The 27859-nt window shown below is 44.9% G+C and overlaps 1 protein-coding gene and 1 pseudogene across 1 annotated transcript; one reads left to right on the top strand and one right to left on the bottom strand.

Moving 5' to 3' along the window:
- Positions 1-183: 183 nt before the first annotated feature.
- On the top strand, positions 184-14666 carry LOC147697706 (uncharacterized; annotated as a pseudogene).
- A 7446-nt stretch (positions 14667-22112) lies between these two features.
- Positions 22113-26450, bottom strand: LOC147697705 (uncharacterized). Its single transcript, XM_086933331.1, has 2 exons — positions 25211-26450; positions 22113-22135 (listed from the first exon to the last, which is right to left on the bottom strand). The coding sequence occupies exons 1-2, from the start codon at positions 26448-26450 to the stop codon at positions 22113-22115; spliced, it is 1263 nt and encodes a 420-aa protein (XP_086789457.1).
- Positions 26451-27859: the final 1409 nt, after the last annotated feature.

Raw genomic sequence — 27859 nt, 5'->3', positions numbered from 1 at the left:
AAGACTTATTGGGCTTTATAGAAGTTCTTCTATTCCACTATGGCCAGGATGGGTGAGGGGGCAGTCCAGTGAGTGAGAGGAAAGTAAGCGCCTGATATGTTTTATTTTCTTCTTTGAATACAGTATGAATAGACAAGCAAGTGTGTTGGATATTTTACAGAGTACTTTAAGGGAAAAAACGCAATGTCTGATTATGAGTCAGGCAAAGGTGCTGCAGAGGAATTCTTCACATCACATAGCGAGCTATATTCAGATGCAACATCTACATCGCAGGCAAACTCTATGTGAGAGCCACCCAAGAAATGAGCAAATAAAGTGCTTTGTGAAGTACAGACCAGAATGGGAACTTTCACACCGCAACATCCGCAAGGTGTCAGAAGATGTGTACAAGGCCAGGTGCAACCTCTGCAATAAAGACTTTTCCATTGCCCATGGAGGAGAGCGTGATATCAAAACCCATGAGGCTGAGCACAGCCTAAGAAAAATGCCTCAGGCAGGGTGAAGATGGCCACAATTTCATCTTAGCTGCAACCAAGCTTCCAGCCAGAAGTATCCAAAGTAAGTCATTGCTTGTTTCATCATAATGTGACATAGGCTTTATGTAATTTTTGTACACTCTTCTTGCTTTGTCACACTTTTAAGACTCACAAACTGAATAGGCGAGCCATCTAACAATTTTCTGTTACTTTTTTTAAATGTGCAGCAGTGTTTACCAAGTCAGGTTGCCTTTACCACGCTTTTCTCGCTCTGTTTATATTAAGTTGAAACCCTAAGGGGATAGGTCCATAAGAACGTGATTAAGGCTAGACCTTTTTTGAATATGCAAAACACAATTTGACTAAACCACACTTACTTTAAACAGAAAACATTTCTTTGGGGGTTAGAAAAATATTTATTACATCTTGCCCCGGCAACCTTATTCAATGCCAAATATTTTATAATTTTTAGATTTTTCTTTCATTCATTCATTAAATTCTTTATTTCGGCTAAAATGCCATAACAGACAGTGCATACATTACATTGCATTTCATTAGTAATTAAAAACATGTTATCACTTGAATACATAAAACACAATACATAAAAATAATACAATACAAGTCGGAGGATAATTTGAGCGGGAACATACATTCATAGAACATAGAATGGACCAACATGTCAATCCCAAGCAATCAGTTCAGTTACAATTGATGCCCTATTTTTTTCCTTTGATAAAAGATAGAAAGTAAAAATCTACTGACACTAAATATTATATGTTGAGATGTATTTGTTGTTAGGATTCTCAGAGCCTGTGAGCATGACCTCAAGCCTAAAAGTAGGCATATTGGTTTAATCCACCTCTTTCTAGCCTGTAGATAAAAGGGACAGAAAAAAAGAATATGCTGTTCGTTTTCGGTCTGGTTAAAGTCACACATGGGGCAAATTTCATCCACTACTGGGGATGCTGAGTCACGGTTCCTAGCCCAACGTGCCAAAGTAGTTTTAATTAATACATTTCCATACCGAAATTTTAAAAATAAAGTTTTGGCAAGTGGCGGCTCTATCTCGTCCATAAAGATCTCATAGAGCGGTTCATCCTTAAAGTTTAAAAACTTTGCAACTAAGGTACCACTGGTTGTAATATTTACAGTCCTACTTAACATAAAACTCCAAAAGGCCCTTTTTAGGATTAGTTTGGGGTTAGCCGGTAATTGCTCGGGATTCTCCCAAAAATGCTTCAATCCTATATTGTTCAACCATGTTTTAATATGCCTTAGCCATGGGGTGGTGCTCTGGCTGTCAAGAATCATAATTTCCTTCAACCCGTCTCGGTAGTCTTGAAGTTCGGGCACATGCCATAGTCTCACCCACAGCATTAGAGGTCGAATCAACACTTGGTAATCTGTCCTTTTAAAGTTTAAGTCAAGCTCCAGGGGAACTAATGGGGTACCTCTAGGGACCCTTACCAGGCTGCGCATAAAGTTATTATCTAAGACACTAAAAGTCTCCCTGGACCCAGGACCCCATATTTCAGCACCACAGAGGACAGATGCTTGGACCTTAAATTTAAATAGTTCCATCACTGGGGACACCGCTTTACTAGTGCTCATACTTTGCTCCCTAAGAATTGGTTTAACATTCTGGGCAAAGATTAATTTACTTTTATCAATTTGGGCTTTCCAAGTAAAGTTTGAATCCAAAGTCACCCCTAAATAAGAAAAATGAGGCACTGATTCAAGCTTAACTCCTTTTAAAGTTAGACAGCCCTTGTCCGGTTTAATCGGATTTAGGGCCATACATTTGGTCTTCTTACCATTGATCTCCAACCCCTTTTGGCTACAATATTCATTAAAGGTATTTAATAATGTCTGTAAGCCATTTTTCGTTTGGGAGATCAGAATCTTATCATCAGCAAATAGCAAAGATGTCACCTTTTCGCCGTTCAGTTTCGGAGAATCATTTTTACATCTCCCTAAAAAGGAGGGGATATCGTTTACAAAAAGGGAAAATAACGTCGGGGCCAGGACACAACCCTGGCGTACTCCACGTTCGATGGGTATTTTTTGAGTTAATTCACCATTTGGGCCCCATCTAACTCTCGCAAAGTTCCCTTCGTGTAACTCTTTAATCTGAACGACAAGATTGTTTGGCATACCTGCTGCACTCAAGGTTTCCCATAAGAGATTGCGAGGCACCAAATCAAATGCAGCCCTTAAATCTACAAAGGCAACATATAGATGGCACCTTTTAATCACTACGTACTTCCAGTAGAGGCAGCAGAATCTAAAAATTTGGTCTATTGTGCTGACCTTAGGTCTGAAACCGGCTTGGAATTTAGTTAAAAATGAATTTTCATCTAGCCAATTACTCACGCGTAATAAAATGTGTCGTGAGTAGATTTTCTGTAAAATGTCCATTAGACTTATTGGCCGATAATTACATGGGTCCATCCTATCCCCTTTTTTAAAAATTAAAACAATTTCCGCTCCCTTCCAACTTTCAGGAAATTCTAATGTGCAAGAAAATGTATTACACAGATAATTAATATAAGGTGCCCATACTCCTAGGTCATGCTTATATAGGTCCCCCGGGATCTTGTCCAAACCTGGAGCTTTCCCGGATTTAATTTGTGATAATGCCAACTCTGTTTCCCCTAAAGTAAAAACCAGGTGGTCTGCTGGGGGTTCAGGATTTTCTACACTCATGTTCATATGTGGGTCATCGTATTTTTTATATAAATTCGTGAAATGGGTGACCCCAAGTTTGCTCATCCAAAAAAACGTCTTTAATTACCCTGCCTACATGTTTACCATTTGCGACCAGCCTCCAGAAAGCCACATTGTCACGTGACCTGGCGGCTATCAGCAAATCAGCCCATTTGTCTTCCTCCCATGCTATCTTTGAGGCCCTCTGGACAGATTTGTAATTACTCCTTGCTCTTTTTACATCTGTTGGAGATTTGGTCTTTATTGCCATTAGTAATTCCCTCTTGGACTCTCTACAGGATCTGTCATACCATGGCTTACTATGGGACAGATTCTGGGTCTTCTGCTGGTTTTTTTTTGGCATCTTAGTGACTAGTAACCTTAGGTCAGCAAAAATTTTTTGATGAGTTTGGAGAAATTAAATTTTACTTTCATCATCACCTATTGCAGCTAGAAAGGGACCAAAGGTACCTGCCAAAAGTGAGTATATTTCAATTAGAATGTCACTATGGTCCAGTATGAATGGCCATTTTAGGGATCTTCTATTATTACTGATATGGATCTCAGAATTGACAGCATCATTTTCCTCAGATGTGGGTTGCTGGACCATATCGTTGAACAGATAGGCATCCAACGTCAGGTTTAGGGGAAAATGATCACTTTCAAACCGTTCCATTACTTCAAGGTCCAAAAGATGAGGCCAGAGGGGAATAGAAGCAATCACAAAATCTAAATTGTTTTTATAGTTGTTCCTGGTGAATGTTGGTTTCTTAGAGCTGTCGGAGGATAACCATCCGTTACAAGCCCTAAGAGAGTGTTCCGTACATAAATTAATCAATTGTAAGCCCAATGTTGTACATTTGACCGATTTTACATTCTCCAGGATAGGGATTTTGTTTGCTTGGTCTTCCTCATTAAAGATTTCACTAAGGCCCAAGACTGGCTCGAAGTTACAATTTAGATCGCCAGCTAAAATGACAAAATCCTCCCTGGGATCTAATCTGCTCAGGAAACAATCTAAATTAGCAATGGTCGGTGATTCTCTTGAGGAGGGTAAAGGCCTGTTATAGACATTTAAAAAGAATAAGTTCTTCCCATTACAAGCTGTGATCTTTAAAGCTAATATGTCTGCAGAGTTAGTGGGTATCTCCTCAATATTTACCCTTAAATTTATTTTCACCCATATCAAAAGTCCCCCTGACGGCCTACCACTTCTAGAGGGTATCGCACCAATCCCATAGGTCTTGTAACCCACCCTATGAGGCGTCTCCACTGCCCAAGTTTCCTGAAGGAGGCAAAGATCAAAGGACTCTATATAGTTTGCCCACTCCGGGTCCCTTAGATTTTTATCAACACCAGCTATATTCCAACAGATCATTTTAATCGGAATTTCAGGAATAACTGGTCCCTCAGTAGAAGCCCTAGGCATCTCATCATTGGAAGTTGGAAGCACAGATTGAATTGCCAAGGGCATTACCTCTAAGAGTGAATTGTTATGCGGAATAGTTGTCTGCAAAACCTGCTCCTCTGGATTTTTTGCATCATGGGATACATTAACAGTGTCATGGACAATTTTACCCACACGAGAGGACACAGTATTGACCAGTACATCATTCACATCATCAAAAAGCACAGTATTGACCAGTGCATTCGGAGTGTTATTACTCACATCACCAGAACTCAATGTATCTAGCCCCACACACCCCCACATCTCATGGCATCAGTCACAATCATCTAGACCGCTAAAGATGTCATACCTATTAAAGGTTTCTAGCGGTGTGAATGGTTTAAGGTTGTCCATCCTGCCTTTCTGGGTGTTATGTGTCTTGGCCGATACATAATTCCATCCCATCTGGTCTGGTGCTATCACAGGGCATGGAATGTAATGCATGTTATTTACATTCTGCAGAGGGGGGGGATATGAAGCATAATAATTACTCCCAGCGTTCTGTACAATGGAATGAATGTTTGGTTGAGTTACGGGTATATGCTGTAATGGTTGATACTGCGGCGGATGGTGCTGTGGTGGAAACACCACTGACCTCGGGTAAAAGTAGGTTAATGATTTGGGGATTATTATATTATTTGCACTGCCTGTCTGCCAGTTCAATATGAATTGGACAGCGTTTGGGTCCCTAAAATTCACCACCACCACGTCACCATCAATGTCTTTGGGTCTGCCCCCCAGCCATTGAAGGCGACGAACATGGACAATTTCACCATTAACATGATTTGCAATTGGCCTATATACGCTAAGCCAATGCATAATCTTATTTTTTAATTGGGCAAAACCCTCCCTCTTATTTGGTCCGAGCACAGGCACCCCTGTTAAAACTACCACAAAGGGTACTGCCTCTGGTGGAAGTTCAGGCAGAGGAGTCCTTCTAGCTTTCCCCCAAGCATATCTAATTTCCCCCACCTCCCTTGTTGGTTTTCCCAAAGGTGGATTGGGTGTGTTACCAATGTTTTTATTTGTAACATTTGATGATGGTTGAACAGAGTTTTTTTGATGGGGGGATTTGGGGGGTGGATGAATTTGTGCAGTCGCCATCAACATGTTCCCCATAGATTTGGAGGTAGATGCAATAGAGGGAGGGATAATAATAGGAATAGGGGTGGTTTTGGGTGGTTGGGCTGGAGCTGGTATATTTTGTGATACATTGACTGGAGTTGCATTGGTTACATTGTTCAACCCGGTGTTAATTACAACATCCTTTTTACCCAGTGCACGCTCAATTTTACACAGCCTACATTCCACCTCCATCAACCTCTCCAATATACTTGCTGAGTAAGATTTAATCAAGCTCTCTATATCAAGTAATGACACAGGATCCTTGCTCACAGTAGGTGCATTAACAACCACACTCGTGTCCATAGAGTCCTCATTGGCTGACGGGATAATTGGCAAGGCAGAAGAAGTTAATGGCGTAATGCCCCCCTCACTGACTATATGTGGAGTACAAGGTTCTTTAACAACATTACTCATTTTCTTGCCAAAATCACGACAGCTTAGTTTAGGTTGGAGAGGGTCTCCCCTTTTCCGTTGTTTTTTGTTTGGTGGTGGACCATAAGTTTTTTGAAGGGGAGTCAATTTTTTAGCCTTAGTACGGGGTATTTTCGCAACAGGCAAGACTTCTCCCTTTGATGTACTTTGATTATTTACATGTGAAGATGACCCATTCACTTCTGGCGTAGATGAAGAGTTTTGTGTGAGCACAACTACATTAGCTTCCGAGGGCTGGCTATCCAATAAGATAGTCGACTCATTTACTGTTAGATCAATGTCAGTGTCGGTGGAACCAGTAGCGGGAAGTAAGGGCAAAGGAACTAACCCATTTTTTATGCTTTCCACGGAGCGACGTCGATCTGCCCGCCGCTCCGCCAGGACAATCTCCCTAGCAATATCAGGGGATGATTTAGAAAAATAATTGTCCAAGGTACCATTTAGCAACACTCCCTGTTTGTCAGGTGCAGGCTGGTCTACGTTTAGCAACGACATTTGCAGAACCTAGATGAAAGAAGCAAGGAAGTCGAAGCTGATAAGGAGTGATAACAGAGCAAACAATACCTGTAGAACAAGGATTTAAGGCCAGTCCAGTCTCATCGGTTCTCGGAGGGTCTCAGAGGGTCCGCCCTTAGTCCGGGCTTTGTCCCGGGATGTGTCCCGCACACGCGTCCCGCTAACGCGTTATGACACCGGGTCTTATACGGGCTGTAAATTAAGGGGCGGAGACACGGGAAGAGGCGGCAGGTGTGCTCGGTGTTTCACGCACAGCCTGGTGGGCCTCGCAGTCCCGTCCTCCTGCGGCAGCAACACTCTCCCCCAACGCAGATTCCCAGCGGGGCTCCAGGTGGCAAACAGCACAAGGTCCAAATCTCCTCAGCGAGCGGCTCCCGCGAAGCGGGGGCCGCGAGGAGTTATCAGAGGCACAGAGCAGGGGGCGGAGACACGGGAAGAGGCGGCAGGTGTGCTCGGTGTTTCATGCACAGCCTGGTGGGCCTCGCAGTCCCGTCCTCCTGCGGCAGAAACACTCTCCCCCAACGCAGATTCCCAGCGGGGCTCCAGGCGGCAAACAGCACAGGGTCCAAATCTCCTCAGCGAGCGGCTCCCGCGAAGCGGGGGCCGCGAGGAGTTATCAGAGGCACAGAGCAGGGGGCGGAGACACGGGAAGAGGCGGCAGGTGTGCTCGGTGTTTCACGCACAGCCTGGTGGGCCTCGCAGTCCCGTCCTCCTGCGGCAGCAACACTCTCCCCCAACGCAGATTCCCAGCGGGGCTCCAGGCGGCAAACAGCACAGGGTCCAAATCTCCTCAGCGAGCGGCTCCCGCGAAGCGGGGGCCGCGAGGAGTTATCAGAGGCACAGAGCAGGGGGCGGAGACACGGGAAGAGGCGGCAGGTGTGCTCGGTGTTTCACGCACAGCCTGGTGGGCCTCGCAGTCCCATCCTCCTGCGGCAGCAACACTCTCCCCCAACGCAGATTCCCAGCGGGGCTCCAGGCGGCAAACAGCACAGGGTCCAAATCTCCTCAGCGAGCGGCTCCCGCGAAGCGGGGGCCGCGAGGAGTTATCAGAGGCACAGAGCAGGGGGCGGAGACACGGGAAGAGGCGGCAGGTGTGCTCGGTGTTTCACGCACAGCCTGGTGGGCCTCGCAGTCCCGTCCTCCTGCGGCAGCAACACTCTCCCCCAACGCAGATTCCCAGCGGGGCTCCAGGCGGCAAACAGCACAGGGTCCAAATCTCCTCAGCGTGCGGCTCCCGCGAAGCGGGGGCCGCGAGGAGTTATCAGAGGCACAGAGCAGGGGGCGGAGACACGGGAAGAGGCGGCAGGTGTGCTCGGTGTTTCACGCACAGCCTGGTGGGCCTCGCAGTCCCGTCCTCCTGCGGCAGCAACACTCTCCCCCAACGCAGATTCCCAGCGGGGCTCCAGGCGGCAAACAGCACAGGGTCCAAATCTCCTCAGCGAGCGGCTCCCGCGAAGCGCGGGCCGCGAGGAGTTATCAGAGGCACAGAGCAGGGGGCGGAGACACGGGAAGAGGCGGCAGGTGTGCTCTGTGTTTCACGCACAGCCTGGTGGGCCTCGCAGTCCCGTCCTCCTGCGGCCGCAACACTCTCCCCCAACGCAGATTCCCAGTCGGGCTCCAGGCGGCAAACAGCACAGAGTCCAAATCTCCTCAGCGATTTTTCTTTCACATACATTAGCAGAAAAAAAGACAAACTGTACATTCAAATATTTACACTATTATACATAGTTCTAGCACACAAGAAAACAAACAATGATTCATCAAACATCCTACAAAGAAATCAATACATTACAAAGAAACAATATCACATACATAAAAAAATCAATAAATGAGAAGAATCAAAGAAATGGGGAATATAGTCAAATAGATGACTCAATGAATGATGATGTCTGGACTAGCCAGTCCTAGTTTCTTATAAATAATACTCTATTCCACCAAAAACTGCCGACGCGTTTCGAGGCCAGGACTAGTGCCCCTGGTCTCTCATCAGGGCTTTTATTCTTTGTGTCTGAAAGATGCAAAGAAACAACGTTTTACTATCAGACGCATAGATAGCCTCTACACTACAGTTGTGGTTTACACAGGGGTAATAACTACATACCAGTCTCTTTTGGAGGGGAGGAGAAGGGGTGTGGATCTTGTTGTATAAATCCGGGGCACCAAGGGGATCAATCGGTGTTATGGCCAGGCAGTCAAATCTGAAAAATCAGGGTTTAAATTGATTAAACTTGTATGATGTTTAAATACCTATCTAGTGAGAAAACGCCATTGTTATGATCAACATACCTCGCTGACCTTTCGTGTACCGTCTACCGGCGTGATTAATCGTGAGGTGTAACCATCAATGGTGTTCCTGTAAGGAGCATGAAAGGCACGTTTAAATGAAGGAAACCGATCCCAATGCTCATTCTACATTCGGAATGCTTTGGAAACAAGGGAAGCTGGTGCATACCTTGCCAGTGACTTCGTTTTTATTAGATACAGTGTTTCTCCGACATTCGCGGTACTATCGGATAAAGAAACGCTTTTGTAAATTCTGGCAGGTAGAATACCAAAACAGGTGGTACACGTCTTAGCTGAAGCATTACCTTCTCTCAACGCACTCCAACAGCAACTGGGATCGTCGCGGTCTCAATCAAGATGGCCGACTTGCGTCCAAGCTTGTTTTATTCAATCCAGGCCCCAGTGCATTGTTGACCTAGAAGTTATAAGCTGGTCACCAGACACTAATAGGTTGGGAAACGAGTTTCGAATTTAACCTATGTTAAGAGTACTTGTAGAAGCTGATATAGAAAAGGGTTTATTGCGCGCACGATGTTGCTTGGGGCATGTTGATGAAGTGCGGTGGCGCGTGTTGTATTTGTGGATTTGTGGATTTGATACAGTTGCCAGCAAGCCCAGGCAGCCCTCGGTGATTTTATCAAAATTATTATTTGCAAAGACAAGAGGAACACGGCCTACTGGCCCAACCTGGCACGTCAGGCCTGACAGTCAAGTCACTCTAGAAACTGATCATGCTATCACAGGCGCGCTATTTCTGAGAGGTTGTTAAGCCCATTTTGCGTGCTGTTGAATTTCTGGATTAAATATGCCTCCTTTTGAAGCAAAATACGCTCGACATCATGGCATCTATTTGTGGAATTAACTGTACATAAGACAGACCACTTGAAGTCATGCTCGTTGTGTCCCTTTTCACAAAAATGCTCGACCATGGGAGCTGTCTTCACTTTCTTTTTGATCCGGGAACGGTGCTGGCTGATTCTGTGATTGATCTGCTGGCAGGTCTTACCAATATAAATATTCCAACATGGGCACAGTATCGCGTAGACCACATTTTTGGTCCTACAATTAGAGAACTTTGTGTGTGACCATTTCACTCCTTGATGGGTGAATTAATTGCCTTCGATGGTATTTGGACAAGTAACACAGTTGCCGCACTTGTGGTGACCCTCAATAGGTTTCAATTTCCATTGTGACAGCAAGTCACTTTTTGGCTTTGGTATTGCGATATCAGCCCTGATTAGCTGTTGGCCAATACTCTGGTTCTTTTTGTAAGCAAAGATGGGTTTAGGGAAAGGACTATCTAAACCTTCCAAAAGGTGCCAATTCTTCAGCACCGCCTGTCTTAATTTGTGTGTGTCAGGGCAGAAGGTCGTGACACACACGAGCTTGTCAAACGGTGTACATTTCTTGACTTGCAGTATACATTCACGAGGCGTGTATCTAGCTCGTTTAAATGAATGTTTCAGGAGCTTTTTGGGGTAGCCTCTTTGTAGCATGTCGAAGCAGAAATTGCGGGCATGTTTCTCATAGTCGTGCTCATCTGAGCAGTTCCTCCTAATCCTAAGCAGTTGCCCGTAGGGCAAGTTGGCTTTAAGGTTTCTCGGATGTGCACTTCTGTGATGCAAAATAGTGTTCCGATCTTTTGGCTTTTTATAAAGAGATGTTTTTAATTGTCCTTGATCACATATGAGATCAACATCTAAGAATGTCATGTGACTAGTGCTGTATTCAATGGAAAATTGGATGTCTCTGTGCCTCGCGTTTAGCCAACCATGAAATGCCAATAGCTCTGTCTGGCTCCCCTGCCACAGGAGCCAGACATCATCAATATAGCGGTACCACTGTGTAATGTACTGTTTGAAGGGGTTGTTCACCTCCACGAATTTCTCCTCATACTGGCCCATGAAGAGGACCGCCATCTCTGGGGCATAAGGACACCCCATGGCAGTCCCCTTCACTTACATAAAGTACTCGCCATTGAAGGTAAAGTAATTCTTTTTGAGCGCTATTTCAGCTAGTTCCAAAATGAAAGAAGTAGGGACCCTATGGGGTCTTTCTCTTTTGTCAAGATATATTTGCATGACTTCCAGTGCCTCCTCTTGTGGGATTTGAGTATAGAGGGATGTGACATCCATGGTGACCATAATTTGTGACTGTTGCAAAAAACACAGTTGATGGACAGAATGCAGAACATTGTCTTACATTCACCCCAGTACAAAGATCTGGGCCCAAATCCATCGTTTTTTTGCACTCCACACCACTCTAGGTCAGACAATGGCTATATGCAAATCAGCCTTGACCCTGTGCCTAATGAGAACAGTCCAGCCCGAACTACCAAGCCATGTCTTCCTAGACCGGAATCAAGCATCCAAGGACTGGTTTCTGGCTATCAGCCTTCTTCAGCCTGGATAGCTTGACTCCAGTGATGTGGAGAGCCTGGGACTCACGTCTGAGCATACCCAGCCCACTCGGGGTGAAAATTGCAAAAAACACAGTTGATGGACAGAATGCAGAACAATGTCTTACATTCACCCCAGTACAAAGATCTGGGCCCAAATCCATCGTTTTTTTGCACTCGACACGACCCTAGGTCAGACAATGGCTATATGCAAATCAGCCTTGACCCTGTGCCTCTTGGGAACAGTCCAGCCCGAACTACCCAGCCATGTCTTTCTTAGACCGGAATCAAGCATCCAAGGACCGGATTTTGGCTATCAGCCTCCTTCAGCCTGGATAGCTTGACTCCAGTGATGTGGAGAGCCTGGGACTCACGTCTGAGCATACCCAGCCCACTCGGGGTGAAAATTGCAAAAAACACAGTTGATGGACAGAATGCCGAACAATGTCGTACATTCACCCCAGTACAAAGATCTGGGCCCAAATCCATCATTTTTTTGCACTCCACAAGACCCTAGGTCAGTCAATGGATATATGCAAATCAGCCTTTACCCTGTGCCTCTTGGGAACAGTCCAGCCCGAACTACCCAGCCATGTCTTTCCTAGACCGGAATCAAGCATCCATGGACCGGTTTCTGGCTATCAGCCTTCTTCAGCCTGGATAGCTTGACTCCAGTGATGTGGAGAGCCTGGGACTCACGTCTGAGCATACCCAGCCCACTCACGGTGAAATTTGCAAAAAACACAGTTGAGTCCATCACCACCCCCTTTTGTACTGCTTTTGGCCCAAATAAGTGTGGCAGGGTATGCTCAGACGTGAGTCCCTTGCTCACTTTGCCACTGGATTCAAGCAAGCCGGGCTGAAGACGGCTGGAATGCCAGAAACGGTCATCGGAAGCTTGTTTCCAGTCCAGGGAAGACATGGCTTGGCAGTTCGGGCTGTACTGTTCCCATGAGGCACAGGGTCAGACTGATTTGAATATAGCCATGTCTGAACTGGGGTGGCAGAGTGGGCTAAAGAACGGTGATGGATTAAACCCAGATCTTTTGACTGGGTGTGAGTGTTTGATTGATTCAGATGCTCAGTCCATCACCACCCCCTTTTGTACTGCATAATTTGTGACTGGGCATCAAAAATGGTACCTTCCACTTTGAGCAGGAAGTCAGTCGTGTCTCTAAGGTAGGATCTTACTTGACTAAGGAAAGGCTTTAAGAAAAAATCAATGTACTGTGCAATCGGTTCCAAGCAAGAGTCACATCCCAAAACAATCGGGCGGCCCGGGGGCTCTTGTAGACTCTTATGTATCTTCGGTAGAAGATAAAGGACAGGAGTCCTTGAGAATTTCTTAAGGAGATAGTCGTGTTCTTTAATGCCTAAGAATCCAACCTCTTTACCGCGTTCTAAAACTTGGGCAATCTGTCCCTGGATGAGCTTGACCGGGTCCTCCGACAATGCACGATACCAAGTGATGTTTTTAACTTGCTTTTCGCCTTCAGCTAGAAACATGGAGCGGGGCCAAATGACTACTGCCCCACCTTTGTCTGCTTGTTTTATAACAATTGTAGGGTCCTCTTCTAAAGATCTTATTGTGGCCCGTTGTTTTTGGCTCATATTCTGTTGAGTGTAGTTGTTATTATTTCTCCAGCTTGCTGATGGAAGATATTTGCAAAGAAGGCCTTGAGTCTCACCTTTCGGCAAAACTCAATGGCCTCCATTTTGAGCTTTGTGTAATCTGTTTTCTTGCAAGGGACGAATTTGAGACCTAAATTCAACACTGCCTCTTCCTCAACAGATAGCAACCTTGTGGACAAATTAACTACCGTGCTAGTGCCACCTACGATTTGTAGTGGCTGCTCCGTGTTCTCATGTCCCATGGCACCTTGTATCTGGGTTTGGGTTGTTTGCCCTGGTCTAAAAAAGACACACCCTTCTTTTTGTTTCTATTATCAGGTCCTGAAGAATCTGATGAAGACGTGCTTGAAAAGGTTGTAAACCTATTCCTAGATCTACCCTGATAGCTTGACAGAGCCTGTCGCGAGTCTGACTGTGAATAGTAGTCTTCTCGCAAAAAGGGGTATACTTGATCGGTGTTGAATGCCTTGATGTCTCGTTCGTATCAATTGTTCTTGTCGTTAATTGTATTATCTTTAAAAACCTGGATGTCTTTCTCAATCTTTTCTAGAAGTGACTTGGCATCAGTGACCACCTGGCTGGTCTGTATTGCCTTTGTGAGTTCCTCTATTTCTTCCTCCTCCCTGCTGCAGAGCCTTTGTGCAGTTTCAATCGTGTGGACCATTAGGTCCCGACTGCACTTTGTGTTGATGTAACTGAAGCCCTTTTTGTATTCCAAATCTTCTGTAAAGATAACGGGCACGTTCTTAACCTTATATTAAGGGCACATTATAATTGCTTTTGGGTTTCCAGCTGACACTTTTAGTTTAAATTTGCCGTTCTAAGCCCCATTGTGGCCACTGTTTTCTTCAATAATGGAGATTTTCTTTGCTTGCTTATACCTTTGTGTATTTGTTTTTTACATTTTAGGTCACAGTTGCAGAGGTGACTCTTGTGTACCATGCTGTGACGCAGGCGCGCAACACCCATTGGACTCACCGGGCTTCAGCCCCCCCGTCGTGTGTGGCAGCCCGGGATGAGACGCTCCCCAGACACACACACAGCCACACCCGAACGTTTCACAGGTCTTTAAAAGACCATTTGAATGTTAATTAGGCCTTGCTGTTGTTTCACCCCTTGTTGGAGGCCCTGCAGGTTCACTCTGCCTACTGATCTAAGGTTCAGCACCCCCCCGAAATTTTTTCTTAGCCCCCCCGAAATTTGGCTCTAGTTGTGCCTCTGCTGTGACGCATCACATCTACAGCTCCCTGGATTGTGCCATCAAGCTAAGCAAAGTAATGTATCCCGACTCCTCCATAGCGATGAAAGCTTCTTGTGGCTGCACAAAGGCATCGAGCATCACTGTGAATGTGCTGCACCCCTATTGTTGCTGCGAGCCCAAAAAGACTTAAAAGATGGATGTTTTTCCGTTTGCAGTGACGCCTCAAACAAAGGTAATATTAAACTCTACCCACTTTAGTTGCAGCACTTTAATTTCACCTCCGGTGTGGCCTACACTCTGCTGGATTTCTATGAGGATGCCGCAGAGACTGCTGCAGCTTTTGCACAGCAGATCACAACAAAACGAAATAACCATGGTTTGAAAATGGAGCACGTCTTGGCATACTGTGGGAACAACGCAAGTGTTGACTATTGTTGTATTACTATATGATGTCACCTGTGGAATCATTGCATGTCATGTAGAATGCATGAGTGTCAGGGATCATTACAGTTGGATCTGATCTGGTGAAACTACTGCCTGCCTCCTGTGGATGTCTAAGTTGTCTTCCTTCTACATTAAAAATACTTGGTACAACTCCACGTGTGGACTCTTCACTACATAATTATTGGCGACGTTTGGGAAACCAAGTACTACAAGCCAGAAGAAGGACTTTATGACAACGTTCACGTTTTGATTTTTGTTATTCACGTACATTGATTTGCGTGACATCGTTCAAGATTTTTGCCAGTGGATAATATTTCTTGTTTTATCCTTGCTTGGAAGTATTTTTTTTTATTTATTCATTTTCTCTTCGTAGAGACTGCCCGACATCGTTTGAAGCACCGAAACACCCTTGCAGCGCCTTCTACTCCGAAGAACCACATCTTGGAAGCTACAATCGTGAGTTTCCTGTGATTAATTTTCGGAAAGAAAACCTTTTCCTTACGTTTTCTTTTTCTTACCGTTGGACGCTGCATTCTTCAAATCCTGGCAGAACCTTGCGCTCGCTGCTCCTGTGCATCCGCAGCTCCGCGCCTTAGCAACGCCGAAGAGCCTCCATTCCATAGCCTTGGGTCCCGCGTCTGTGACGACTCTTCACTTCCTGATTAGCGGTGCATTATGGGTACTACCCTTTCACCTTTCTGACGCTATGACGTCAGCAACGTGCCGCCATTTTGTTTTTTTTCTTCGTGATTCCCAGAAAAGAAATCTTCACAAAGCATCTCTTCTTTTTATTATAACTTCGTTATTTTCTTTTTATTCTCCAGCGGATTCATTGTTTGGCGTTTTACCATCATTTACCAACTATTAGTAAGGTACTGAAATTTATTTATTTATTCATTTATTTTTTACATTTGTCTTTTTAAAAAAAAGGAAAAAGAATGTCAAACATTGCTGCTCCACCTCACTTTCTTCAAACTGCTGGTGAGCCAAACATTGAATGGGATTTATGGTACCCAATATTTTTAGCCTATGTTGACGTCCTGGAAAAGGATGGGTGCTCAGCTAAACGCAAGTTAGCTCTTCTTAGACATTGTCTTGGTGGAGCAGGTATTAAGGAATTTGACAATCTTCCACCTATTGATGACTCTGGAGATATTGACGTTTTTGAAAAAGCTTCTAGACAGATGAAAATTCGTTTTGGCAGAAAAATAAATACAGTAATGGAACGTTTCAAGTTTTATTCCTGCGTCCAGAAACAAGATGATTCAATTGAAGATTATGTTTCTGCCTTACGATCTTTAGCTTGTTTGTGTGCTTTTGAAACTATTTCCTACGAACAAGTCCTGAGAGATCAGATAATGATGCGTACAAAGAGTAAGAAAATTCAAGAAAGACTTTGGGTACAGAATCTTCTTTGAGTGCCGTAATCAACATTGCGAAAGGAATTGAACAATCTGAATTGTTTGTTTCTGAGATTAGAGGTCAAATACCGAAATCACAAGTTCCTGAGACTGAAGTCTCGTTAGTAAAGAGTCAAACTACTTCATTTAATTCCAATAGAGTACCTTCTAAAAAAGACAATGACAAGAAATTTTCTGAAAATAAGAATGTTGTTGATAATAAGTTTTCTTACAGGAAAAATGTTTCTTGTTATAGATGTGGCAGTTCCAACCATTTGGGAAACTACAGGGGATGTCCAGCTTGGGATAGAGTATGTGTCAAATGTAAGAGGAAAGGTCATTTTGCTAATGTTTGTCGTTCTTCCCAAAGGGTTAACTATATTTCTCAAGAAGAAGAAGAGGTCCTACATAGTTGTAACTGCATTTTGTCTGTAGATGATTCAGAACAAAAAGAATTTCCCTCCTACACAATTTTAATTGATAACCAACCTATTCTTTTAATGATGGATTCATGCTCATGGTATTCCATTATTGGTCTAAATTTGTATAAAAGTTTTTGGGGCGACAGAATTATCTCCTGACATTTCTCCCGGTGGATATACTGGGCAGAAAATAAACATTGAAGGTTTCTTTGGGGCTGACATTCAGGTAGAAGATAGATATACCAAAGGGAAAGTATATGTGGCCACTAAAGGTGTGGCTATTCTGGGATGGCCACATCAACGATTGCTTGGAATTAAACTTGACCCTAATGCCGATCCTCCAGTTTATTTGGGTGATCCATGTGTATTGAGTGTAAGTGATTTGGGAGATAATACTCTTTTCGTGGAGAACACTAAAAAGAATTTTCCTGATGTTTTTAAAGATACTTTAGGGAAATTTGCAGATTTTAAACACAGGATCATTCTTAATGACAATGCTATTCCAGTCAGGCACAGGGTCAGGAATGTTCCGTTGGCTTATCGTGAGAAACTTAAAGAAATTCTTGGAGATCTTGTAGCTAAACAAATCATAGAACCAATTGAATCTTCCCCCTGGGTTTCTCCCATCGTTTTATCACTCAAAAGTTCTGGCGAGCTCCGCCTGTGTGTGGATCTCCGCAGTTTAAATAAAGAGATTTGGGTTGATAAACATCCTCTCCCTAATATCCATGAATTAATTTCTTCACTTACTGGCGCCACAGTTTTTTCCACGATTGATTTAGCTAGTGCCTACCACCAGGTCGAGCTACATAAGGAATCAAAGAGATTGACGGCTTTTGTGACTCCAGAGGGCATGTTCCAATATTTAAGAATGCCTTTTGGACTTGCCAGTGATGCGTCTGTTTTTCAACGCCTGATGAAGGAAGTTCTCTTTGACTGTAAAGGAGCCATCGCGTTCCAAGATGATATCCTACTCTTTGGGGAAGATTTTAAAGAACATGATCACAATTTACATTGTGTATTGTCTAATGTTCAGAAGAAAGGGCTTACTTTAAAATTCAATAAGTGCAAGTTTAGACAACCTAAAGTTGAGTATCTAGGACACGAAATTTCTAAAGATGGCATAAACCAAAATTCAATCACGTCAAGAGTATTACTGATGCTCCTGTTCCTTCCTCCAAAGAACAATTGTTGTCTTTTTTAGGACTCACTGAATTTTATGGTAAATTTGTTAAAGACTACTCTACCATTGTGCACCCCTTGCGGTCTTTGTTAAAAAAACAATCAAAATTTGTTTGGGGTAAAGATCAACAGGTTTCTTTTGACACTTTAAAGAGTAAAATTATCAATGCTCCTTTTCTTAAACCTTTTTCTGTTCATAAAGAATGTATCGTTTGCGTCGATGCGAGTAATTTAGGCCTAGGTGCCGTTTTGATGCAAAAGGATCGTTTGGGAGAACATGTAGTGTCTTATGCATCCAGGACACTACGGGATGCTGAGTTTAATTATTCCACAATAGAGAAGGAGCTTCTCGCTTGCACTTGGGCGACTCAACATTTTCGTCAATTTCTTTGGGGGACGAAATTTACTTTGAGGACAGATCATACACCCCTTGTCAACATGTTGTCAGCTGGTGGCGGTAGAACTCTCACTGCTCGTCTCGCACGTCTTGCTGCTAAGTTGCAGGAATACCGTTGTGAAGTTGTTTATGTTCCTGGACGGTTTTAATGTGCACGCGAATTGCATGTCACGTTTTCCTATTAGTGATTGTTCGAACAGGGATCATTCTGACGAGTGTGATGTGGCTTTTACTTTATGTGATGTTAACTTAATTGCTGGTAAATATCAGGAAAATTCTATTACTGAAAGTGTTTGGTCAAAAGCTATGCTTCACGATGATGTTCTTGGGAAAGTTAAGGTTTTCTTGAGAAGTGGTTGGCCTGAAGAAAGGAAATTGAGTGGTGATTTGGCTTCCTTCTTTAAGGTTAAAGATGAATTAATGGTAATTGATGTTATGGTCTATAGAGATGATAAAATTGTTCCTCCATATGATGTTAGAGAGTCCATTTGTAGCTTGGCTCATGAGGGCCATATGGGTATGTCCACAACCAAGAGAAGGATTAGAGAATTTTACTGGTGGCTTAGTATGGACGCCATGGTTGACAGGTGGGTTAGGAACTGTTCTCCGTGTTCTTTAAGTGATAAATCTGTGAAACCGATTTCTACTGGGATTTCTCCTGTTGAATTTTCTCTTGGACCTTGGAGAAAATTGGGGATCGACATCATTGGTCCTTTCAACTATCAGTCAGGGAAGGATATGTTTGCTGTGGTCCTTGTGGACTATTTTTCGAAGTGGCCCGAATTGAAGATTGTAGAAAAGGTCAACTCTGAAATTGTTGTTGAATTTTTAAATGAAGTCTTCTGTAGAGAGGGTTTACCAGAAGAAATTGTTTCCGATAATGGGCCACAGTTTGTAAGTGAAGTTTTTGTTTCATTTTTGAAAGTTTGTGGTATCCAACATAAAAGAGTTTCGAATTATTCTCCACAATCCAATGGTCAAGTGGAGCGCTTTAACAGAGTGATTAAGGAGTTTTGAAATGTCTCCCAACTCTGTTACCGGCTTATCTCCTTTTGAGATGTTACGCTGTAGGAAGCCAGGCACTAAAGTTTTTCCCAACTCTGTTACCGGCTTATCTCCTTTTGAGATGTTACGCTGTAGGAAGCCAGGCACTAAAGTTTTTCCTTGGTGGTTGAAGGCGAGGGACTCTGGGTATCTGGAGTTAGATATGAAGAATGTTAGAGACTGTGTTGGTAAATACCAAGAAAAAATGTTAAAGAGTTCCCCTCAGAAGCCTGTCTCCTCTAAAATATCTGTTGGTGACTTTGTGAGGGTGAAGTTTGGTGGTATTATTCCTAAAGGTGTTTCCAGGTGGTCTTCTCCAGTTAAAGTCACTGAGGTCTTCAGTAAGGCCGTTAGAGTGGAGGGTGGCAAAATTTGGAATTTTAGACGCATCTCAGTTTGCAAATCCAATGTTTTGGAAAATAAGAATGTTTGTTTGGATGTGAAATCTCAAGAAAGTCTGTCTTTTCCTGATGCTGATTCGGGTTTTCCCGGTTCGCATGAGGTTTTTGACAATTTGGGTTCATCTCATGTGTTTGTTCCTCAAACTTGTACTAATAATTCTTCTTTACAGTTTGCTTCTTCTAATGTTCACGATGTTGCTTCCAACGAAAATACTCAAGATTGTAATCTAGAACCTGTTTTTGTACGCAGTAGTTCTCGTGTGAAACATATTCCTGCGAAATTTAGAGACTAGGTATGTTCTTAAGTGTTTTTGTGAAACATATTCCTGCAAAATTAAGAGACTATGTATGTTCTTAAGTGTTTTTTTTTCTTTTAGGGTTTTATTGTTTTTTTTTTGTTTTCTATAGGGGGAGGTGTGTTGTATTCCTATATGATGTCACCTGTGGAATCATTGCATGTCATGTAGAATGCATGAGTGTCAGGGATCATTACAGTTGGATCTGATCTGGTGAAACTACTGCATGCCTCCTGTGGATGTCTAAGTTGTCTTCCTTCTACATTAAAACTACTTGGTACAACTCCACGTGTGGACTCTTCACTACAACTATGGATGACATCATTCTGTGTTCCAGCTTTTGAAGGGAGCAAATGGAGACATTCTGCCTGCAAACTGTTCTGCCCATATCCTGCATAACTGTGCTAAACAAGCTATTAATGGACTTTCAATGGATGTAGAATCCTTTGTTCTAAAAGTCTACAGCCATTTCTCTTCTTCCCAAAGCGGACAGCGGAGTTGAAAGGGTTTTTCTCTTTTGTGGACCTAGAGTCACAGCCTTTGTTTCGGGAAGGCCCAACACGGTGGCCCACATTGTTCCCAGTCACTGTGCGACTGTTGAAGGGCTGGACAGCACTAAAATCCTATTTCCTTTCCCTTGTGCCAGAAAAAACACCCAGAGCAATATGGGATTTTCTATGACTTGAAAGTGGGGAGGCCGCTATGTCACTTATTTTGACTTGTACTTATGTTTGTTGTCTATTTACTCACATACTATTGCACAACTTAATTTGTAGAGTCAGTAAAACTTGCCCTTTGTCCTGAATTTTGACCCTCCATCCTGAATTTTTATTCTGAGTCCTGAATTTTTACTCCCTGCCCTGAATTCACACCAATGCCAATTGTATGTATGTATGTATGTATGTATGTTCTTATATAGCTCTCGACTTACCCTTGGGCTTCTCGGCGCTTGAATTGGGAACCCGTCCTGGCTTTTTCCCTGTGAGATAACCCGTACTGGGCATCCCCAAGGTGAAAGCCAGGCACCCCGCCACGGGGGGGCCGTAGTGGAGATTAAGCAAGCTATTGCCCAGAGTTGCAGAGTGTGAACCCGTGATTCGAGTAGGCACCGAAGTGAGAATTATCGAGTCCGTGGACTCTTGGGCTCAGACCCTGCCGCGTCGGGAATTGAACCCTGGTCCCTGGTCCCGGGTCTGACCTCTGCTTCAGGGTATGCCTCCTCTAACCAGTGAGCCACACTTCTCCCTAAACTAAAGTAAACTAAACTAAAGTGTGTTTTATAATCCTTAATATCTGTTGCAACAGATGGGTCTACTATAAAAACAACCTGCTGGTGGCAGGTTAGCAAATTCAACCCTTTATGAATTACAGAAAAATTGGAGACAGCTGTCAGTTACTATTAGGAAACAAAAGTTGGGATGTCAAAGTCTTCTAGGGAATCCCTTGACCAAGTATGGTCAGTGTGAGCCCTCGATTTCACATTGCCAGTTTCAAATTACCATCATTGGCTTCACATTTCTATCTTCAAAATAGAAAGCCGCTTAGACATCATTCGTGACAGATCTGCCATTCGGATAATAGTCCTTCACCACAGCTCATTGCCACATACGTACAAAAATACACATTGTTTTTGTTATGATGTCCCGTATCGCTCTCATTTGTGTTCCTTTCCCTTACATTTTTTTTAAATGATTTATCATAAATAGAGAATGTTACATTGTGTGCATTTCAAACTCGTTCAGTCTTCTTACCTTGAAGGGCACTGAAGCTTTCCATTTCAGTTAAAGGACTGCTTTTCTTTTCAGTGTGCAGCACCCATGCGGAGCTGCCCTTGCAATTCTGCTACATATTACGCTTCACTTAAGAACATTGCCACAATTTTAACTTTAGAAAAACATACTTTGTTTCTTATGTCCCATAAAAAGAAACACACGCATTTCTTTTGTTTTCAAAATTGAATGCCGGGCGGGATGAAAAATTGTCTAGCATTCGCGACAAAGAATTTTCAATTCTATTAAGGACATGGAGGTGAGGATTATGCTTCTCTTATCTTTACTGACAAAAACAGCAGCCAATAAAACTTTAAACTGGCATGACCCCGGAAGGACAACCCCCTCCACCAGTCTGCACCAATCACTGTCCAGTCCAACACATAACAATCCTTGTAAAACCGGAACCTTCCTCTTTCTTTGCGATGTCCTCCACAGCCCAACCAAGACCGGAGCTCAACGTGGCAACTATCGCATCCTCTTGACCGAAGGGGAATACTACTCCTCAGCTGAAACCCAGCTCAGCCCGCAGAAATCTTTCTCAGGTCTGCTTGTGCTGATCACCTGAAATGAAAATACATGTCGTAATGGCTATTCCAACAGTAAGGAATACAACAAGCCATAAACATCATTCGGGTGGGTAAAATACATCACATCTTCAAATCTACATACAAAGTACATCACTGTCAACCCGGGTGGGATAATCCTCGCCTCCGTGTCCGTAATAGAATTGAAAATTCTTTGTCGCGAATGCTAGACAATTTTTCATTCTATGTCAGTCCACGGAGGCTCTGATTATGCTAGTTTAAAGTTTCTCCACCACCACCGAGGCCACATCCACAATAGGTTTATGATAAAACGTTTTAAAAGTAGATTCAGATGACCAATCAGCCGCAGTCATGATGTCCTGAAGCCGAGAACCGGCACCAAAGGATTTTGAGGCCATAACCCCTCTAACAGAATGTGCCCCAAATTTGGAGGAATCAATACCCGCCAGATTCAACAACCAGGAAACCCACCTGGCCAGCGTAGCATTGGCGACTGGGCAGAAAGGCCTCTGTAGAGAAATCAATAATTGACCAAAATCGTTCCTAAACTCTCTAGTACAATCCTCATATACTTTTAAACACTTTACTAAACACAATTTACTGTGGTGAGGAAAAGCAGGATAGGAAATACATTTTGAGTGTGTCTTAGTACGCTTCGAAATTGTAAAGGAAACTCCAGTGGGAGTAAATACTCTACCTGGCAAATCCAGTGCTCGAATGTCCGATACTCTTCTGCAGGAAATCAAACATAGCAAAATCGTAAGTTTCGCTGAGAGCTGCTTCCTAGACAGACCCTCATTAGCCGGCCAAGCCGATAAAAAACGCAAGATAACAGAAACGTCCCAAAGTTCCGTATACTTGGGTTGAGGGGGGTTCACCAGCCGGATCCCCCTGACAACCTTACACACCAGTGGATGTTCTCCAACAGGTTTACCATCCACGTGCGGATGTCCCACCGAAATAGCTGATCGGAAAGTATTCACCGATCTGTATGCCAAGCCCGACTGTGCCAAATCTGCCAAGAAATTCGCAAACATAGAGATATCTGATCCCACAGGATCTCCCTGCCGTTCGTTACACCAACCAACCCAACGTCTCCAAGCTGACTCGTAACGCTTGTGGGTGGAAGGTGCCCATGCCTGTGACAAGAAAAAGAGAGTGTCCTGAGAAACTCCCGGCACTTGCCAGCGTCTCCGGAAAGTCTCCACGCCATGAGAGACAACTGATCCAGAAGGACCAGCGGATGTTGAAGGCCCACTGGGTCCGTAAGAAGGTCTGGAAACGATGAGATTCGCACTGGTGATGCGCATGCAAGACTCATCGCGACCGGAAACCACGCTTGAGTTTTCCAACACGGGGAGATCAAAATTACCTCCGCCTTCTGCCTCCGAATCTGAGCTAGAACCCACGGGATCATGATGAACGGAGGAAACGCATAAAGAATGCCCATCGTCCACGATTGAAGAAAGGCGTCCGAGCTGATCTCCAACGGATCCGGGCGCCAACTGAAAAATTGGGGCAACTGTCTGTTGTGCCGTGAGGCAAACAGATCTATTACACATGGACCCCATAAGTGGTCCAAAGCCCTGAAAATCTTGGGATGCAACCTCCAATTGCTGGCATCCCTCAAATACCGAGAGTTCCAATCCACTGTCACGTTGACAGATCCTGCAATGTACTCTGCCGTCACCGATATTTGATGGTCCAGGCAATAGTGCCAAAAGTCCTTGGCTATCTCCGCCAGGAGACGAGATCTGGTGCCTCCGAGGCGATTTATATACCGTACCGCGGACACATTGTCCATGCGTAGGAGAATGCAACAAGAGATCTTTTGAGGGGATAGAGTCCGCACCGCAAAGGAACCCGCCAGGAGTTCCAGACAATTGATGTGGAGATTCAATGCCTCGCGGGACCAGCGGCCCCCGGTCTCCACAGAGCCGCAACAGGCTCCCCAGCCCCACCGGCTCACATCCGACTCTATCACTACTTCTGGGGTGACAGCAAAAATGGCTCTGCCGTTCCAGGCCTCCATATGCTCCAACCACCAGTTCATCTCCGTGCGAGCGTCCGCCGACAGCAAAACCTGTTGGGCGTAAGTCACACCCTTGCGAAGATGCAAAGCCTTCAATCGTTGCATCGCTCTGTAGTGCAAGGGACCCGGAAAGATCGCCTGGATGGACGAGGCCAACAGCCCCACCAGGCGTGCCAAGGTCCTCAAGGAAATTGTCGGAGAGACAAGCGCTTTCCTCAACTCCTTCTTGATTGCAACCCTCTTCTTGAGCGGTAAGAGCAATTGGGCCTTCACTGGGTCGACCTGGAACCCCAGGAATTCCATAACCTGTGAAGGTGTCAGAATGGACTGCTGCAAATTCAAAAGGAAGCCCAGTTCCTGAAGGAGGTGAACCGTCCATGATAGATTAAGCGAAACAATCTCCGGAGAGCATCCCAAAATCAGGATGTCGTCTAGATAAATTATCAGTCTTACGCCCCTCTCCCTTAAGCACTGAACTATTGGTTCCATCAGTTTGGTGAAACACCAGGGAGCGGATGAGAGGCCAAAGGGCATGGCGGCAAACTCGAACCACTTGTTGCGCCACTGAAATTGAAGAAAACGTCGATGCGGTGGAAAAATGGGCACCGCCAGGTATGCGTCTTTCAAGTCCAGACGTACCATCCAATCCTGTTCTAACAGAATGTCGCGCAGTAGGTGTATGCCTTCCATTTTGAAGTGCCGATACACCACCCATGCGTTGAACTCTCTGAGATTTAAAACCAGTCGAAAGCCCTGGTCTTTCTTTGGAACCACGAAGACGGTGCTTGCAAAGCCCTGAATGTGGGGCAAAGTCTCCACTACTGCTCCCTTTCTGAGCAAAGCCAGCACCTCTGCGTCTATGAAACTCTGTTCTTGTAGGGAAAAATTCAGTGGCGCGGGCGCGGGCGCTTGACGCTGCGCGGGGGAGGCATAAAACTCTATGTGGTACCCTTGGACGGTTTGTAACACCCAGGGATCGGCTGTTAGCTCCCGCCACTTGTGAATAAATAAGGCCAATCTGCCTCCCACCCTGTGTTCTGTTGCACAAAGAACTCGTACCTGAATAGGAATTGTCTCCTGAATTATTCTGTTGTCCTCGGTAGTTTCCTTTCTGTCCTCTGCCACGACCTCCTCGATTACGGGAGGGGTAGAAGTTGGAGCGCTGGTAACCTCTGCCTCGCTGCTCACCTCCACGTGAGGTCTGATTAAAACCTCGGCCGGACCCTCGACCTCGCTGACGTCCGGCCCTGTCAAAAACACCGGTGTGAAGCACCTTCTTTATTGTGGTCTGCTCTTTGTCAAGTGCGGGAAAAGTGGCGACGTACTTGCCCATTTCCTTAACGAACTTGTCTCCGAAGAGTATGCCGTTAGCCATAGAACCAGGTTCGTTGGTGGCCATCTCTGCCAATTGGGAATCAATCCGCATCAGAAAAGTGCGTCTCCGCTCTGTAGACAGAGCCACATTCGCATTTCCCAAAAAGCACATGGCGCGTTGGGCCCATTCCATTATATCAGACGTATCCATAGGCACGTCCTGTTCTTTGGCCTTGACCGCGGCCTCCAGAATCTTAGTAAGGGGTCCAGAGACGTCCAGCAATTTGTCCTGGCACCCCCGCCATGCCCTATCCAGCCCTTTTTTAGGGTCCTTAGCAAACTTTCTCATGAACGCTGTCATGGTAGGATCAAGGTCCAGAGTATCCGTCACCTTCCCTGTCACTGAAGGTCTGGGGCATTCCGACCTCAACATGGCTCGCACCCCACTCTCAAAACCTTGACGCAAGTTATTGGTGACATAATGCGCAACTTCAGCACAGGGCACCCATTCCGTGGATCTAGGGTGAACTATACTATTGGGGTCAAACAGAAGGTTCCTAGGGACCTGACTATCATCTGCCTTGAATGCCGTGTGCTTAGTCTTCTTACCCTTCTTTTTAGAAGCAATCGAATCCACCTCCGAGTCTGAAGTACCAGGTGGCGTCGAGGAGGAATCCCCCGATGTCTGATAAGCCATAGAGCCATGGTCCCTCATCACTGACTTGGCCATCTGCGCTAACTTGTGGGCCTGGGACTGATCAGAAGTATCCCCCTTTCGTGAGGATTTAAACTTCCTCTTGCCTGAGGTATGATGGGACTTAGTAAAAGGCTTTAACGCCTTAATCAGGGCTTTACTAACAGAGCTCTGGTCGTGGGTAGCCAGGGCTTCACCTAAGTTCTCCTCCAATTGTTCTTCCTCAGGCTCATACTGCTCATATTCATTGAATTCGACCCACTGGTCGCCCTCCTCGGCGTAATACGCCATATCCAAGGGAAAGGAGGTGAGGAGGAGATTAACAGGGGGGAGCAATCCAGGGGTGCCTCTACACACACTTTGCAACCCCAGTTGCCAACACACCACAGAGGCAGGCAATTACACGGTGGAAGGAGACCCCTATTAGCATCCAAAACTCCCCTAGAGCAAAGCTCTTAATCCGGACACGCTCCGGTCAGCGTTCGTATGAGGCCAAGGATTTATGCAGCCTTAAAGCGCGCACTTCGCGAGGAGCCGGTAATGCAAAATCGGAACTCGGCTCCTCGCGCATGCGCGTCGCACTGGAGGCACACACTCGACTGCTCCCTGCGCGCGGACAAGCCGTGTCGGCCTCCTCCTGCTCCACCGCCCCCTAACGCGCTCACACGCACAACGCACACCGCAGGACAGCGGGCCGGGTAACGAAGAACCCGACGTCGAATAAAGTGGCGCAATAGCGCTATACCAAGTCGCGCAATCGCGCAATAACACACAAGTATCAAAATCACACACCATAAACCCCCATCCACAAAAGCAAAAAAGGAAAAGGCACTTAACTCGCTGCTGCAGCAGCAAAGAAAGAGGAAGGTACCGGTTTTTCAAGGATTGTTATGTGTTGGACTGGACAGTGATTGGTGCAGACTGGTGGAGGGGGTTGTCCTTCCGGGGTCATGCGAGTTTAAAGTTTTATTGGCTGCTGTTTTTGTCAGTAAAGATAAGAGAAGCATAATCCTCGCCTCCGTGGACTGACATAGAATCTATAAACAATGGTTGGTGTCTGTGAGAGTTTTGCGAGTAGCGTGCATCATTTGCTCACCGCTTTTGTGACGCGAGGGATAGGCAGCGAACTTAAAGCACTTTGCAGAAAACTTTGCACGCAGGCAAAAACTAACATGAAGTGATGGTTTAGGAACGTGATCTCATTTGGTCAGTTAGCATCCATATAATGCTTCATTGTTAGAAACGGGAAGTAGGCTGCTGCTTTCCTCACACCTCGGCTTGGTGGCCGGAGCTTGTTCGTATTACCATATAGAACTGTAGTCCATTCGAGTCTCTATGCTTATGTTTAGAGCTTGCTCAATGAGTAAGGTAGAATACATACAGGTGCTGTAGCAAAGTCAGCGCAGGAAAGCATGTTGTTTTCAGCAGATTGAGCAAGATTGCGTGCGTTCCATGATGTACTATTAGGAAATGATTCTGGAAGAAAACATTGGGTAAAATGTGATTTCGTATGAGCTCGCAGAATGCTTATCCAAAGCGCATTGTAACGTTTGGTACCTGACTCCACCCATGGGATACTGCTGTCCTCCCAAATGGAACGTTAGGAGCTATGGAGGAATTGTTTCTATTCATACAATAATTCGTAATTTTGCACATAGTTTGGGGCAAATCATCAAGGGACGGCGATAAATAACGCAAAG

This window comes from Lissotriton vulgaris, chromosome 8 (assembly GCF_964263255.1).
Source record: "Lissotriton vulgaris chromosome 8, aLisVul1.2, whole genome shotgun sequence".
NCBI classification, from domain to species: domain Eukaryota; kingdom Metazoa; phylum Chordata; class Amphibia; order Caudata; family Salamandridae; genus Lissotriton; species Lissotriton vulgaris.
The sequence above is the reverse complement of the archived record's forward strand: the minus strand, read 5'-3'. Positions and strand labels throughout refer to the sequence as shown.

Excerpts from the sequence above, each read along its gene's own strand:
- LOC147697705 (XM_086933331.1), bottom strand. The coding sequence starts at position 26,450 with ATGGCGTATTACGCCGAGGAGGGCGACCAGTGGGTCGAATTCAATGAA. Across the intron at positions 22,136-25,210 it reads AGGAGACAATTCCTATTCAG|GTGATCAGCACAAGCAGACC; the intron begins GTACGAGTTCTT and ends TTTTCATTTCAG.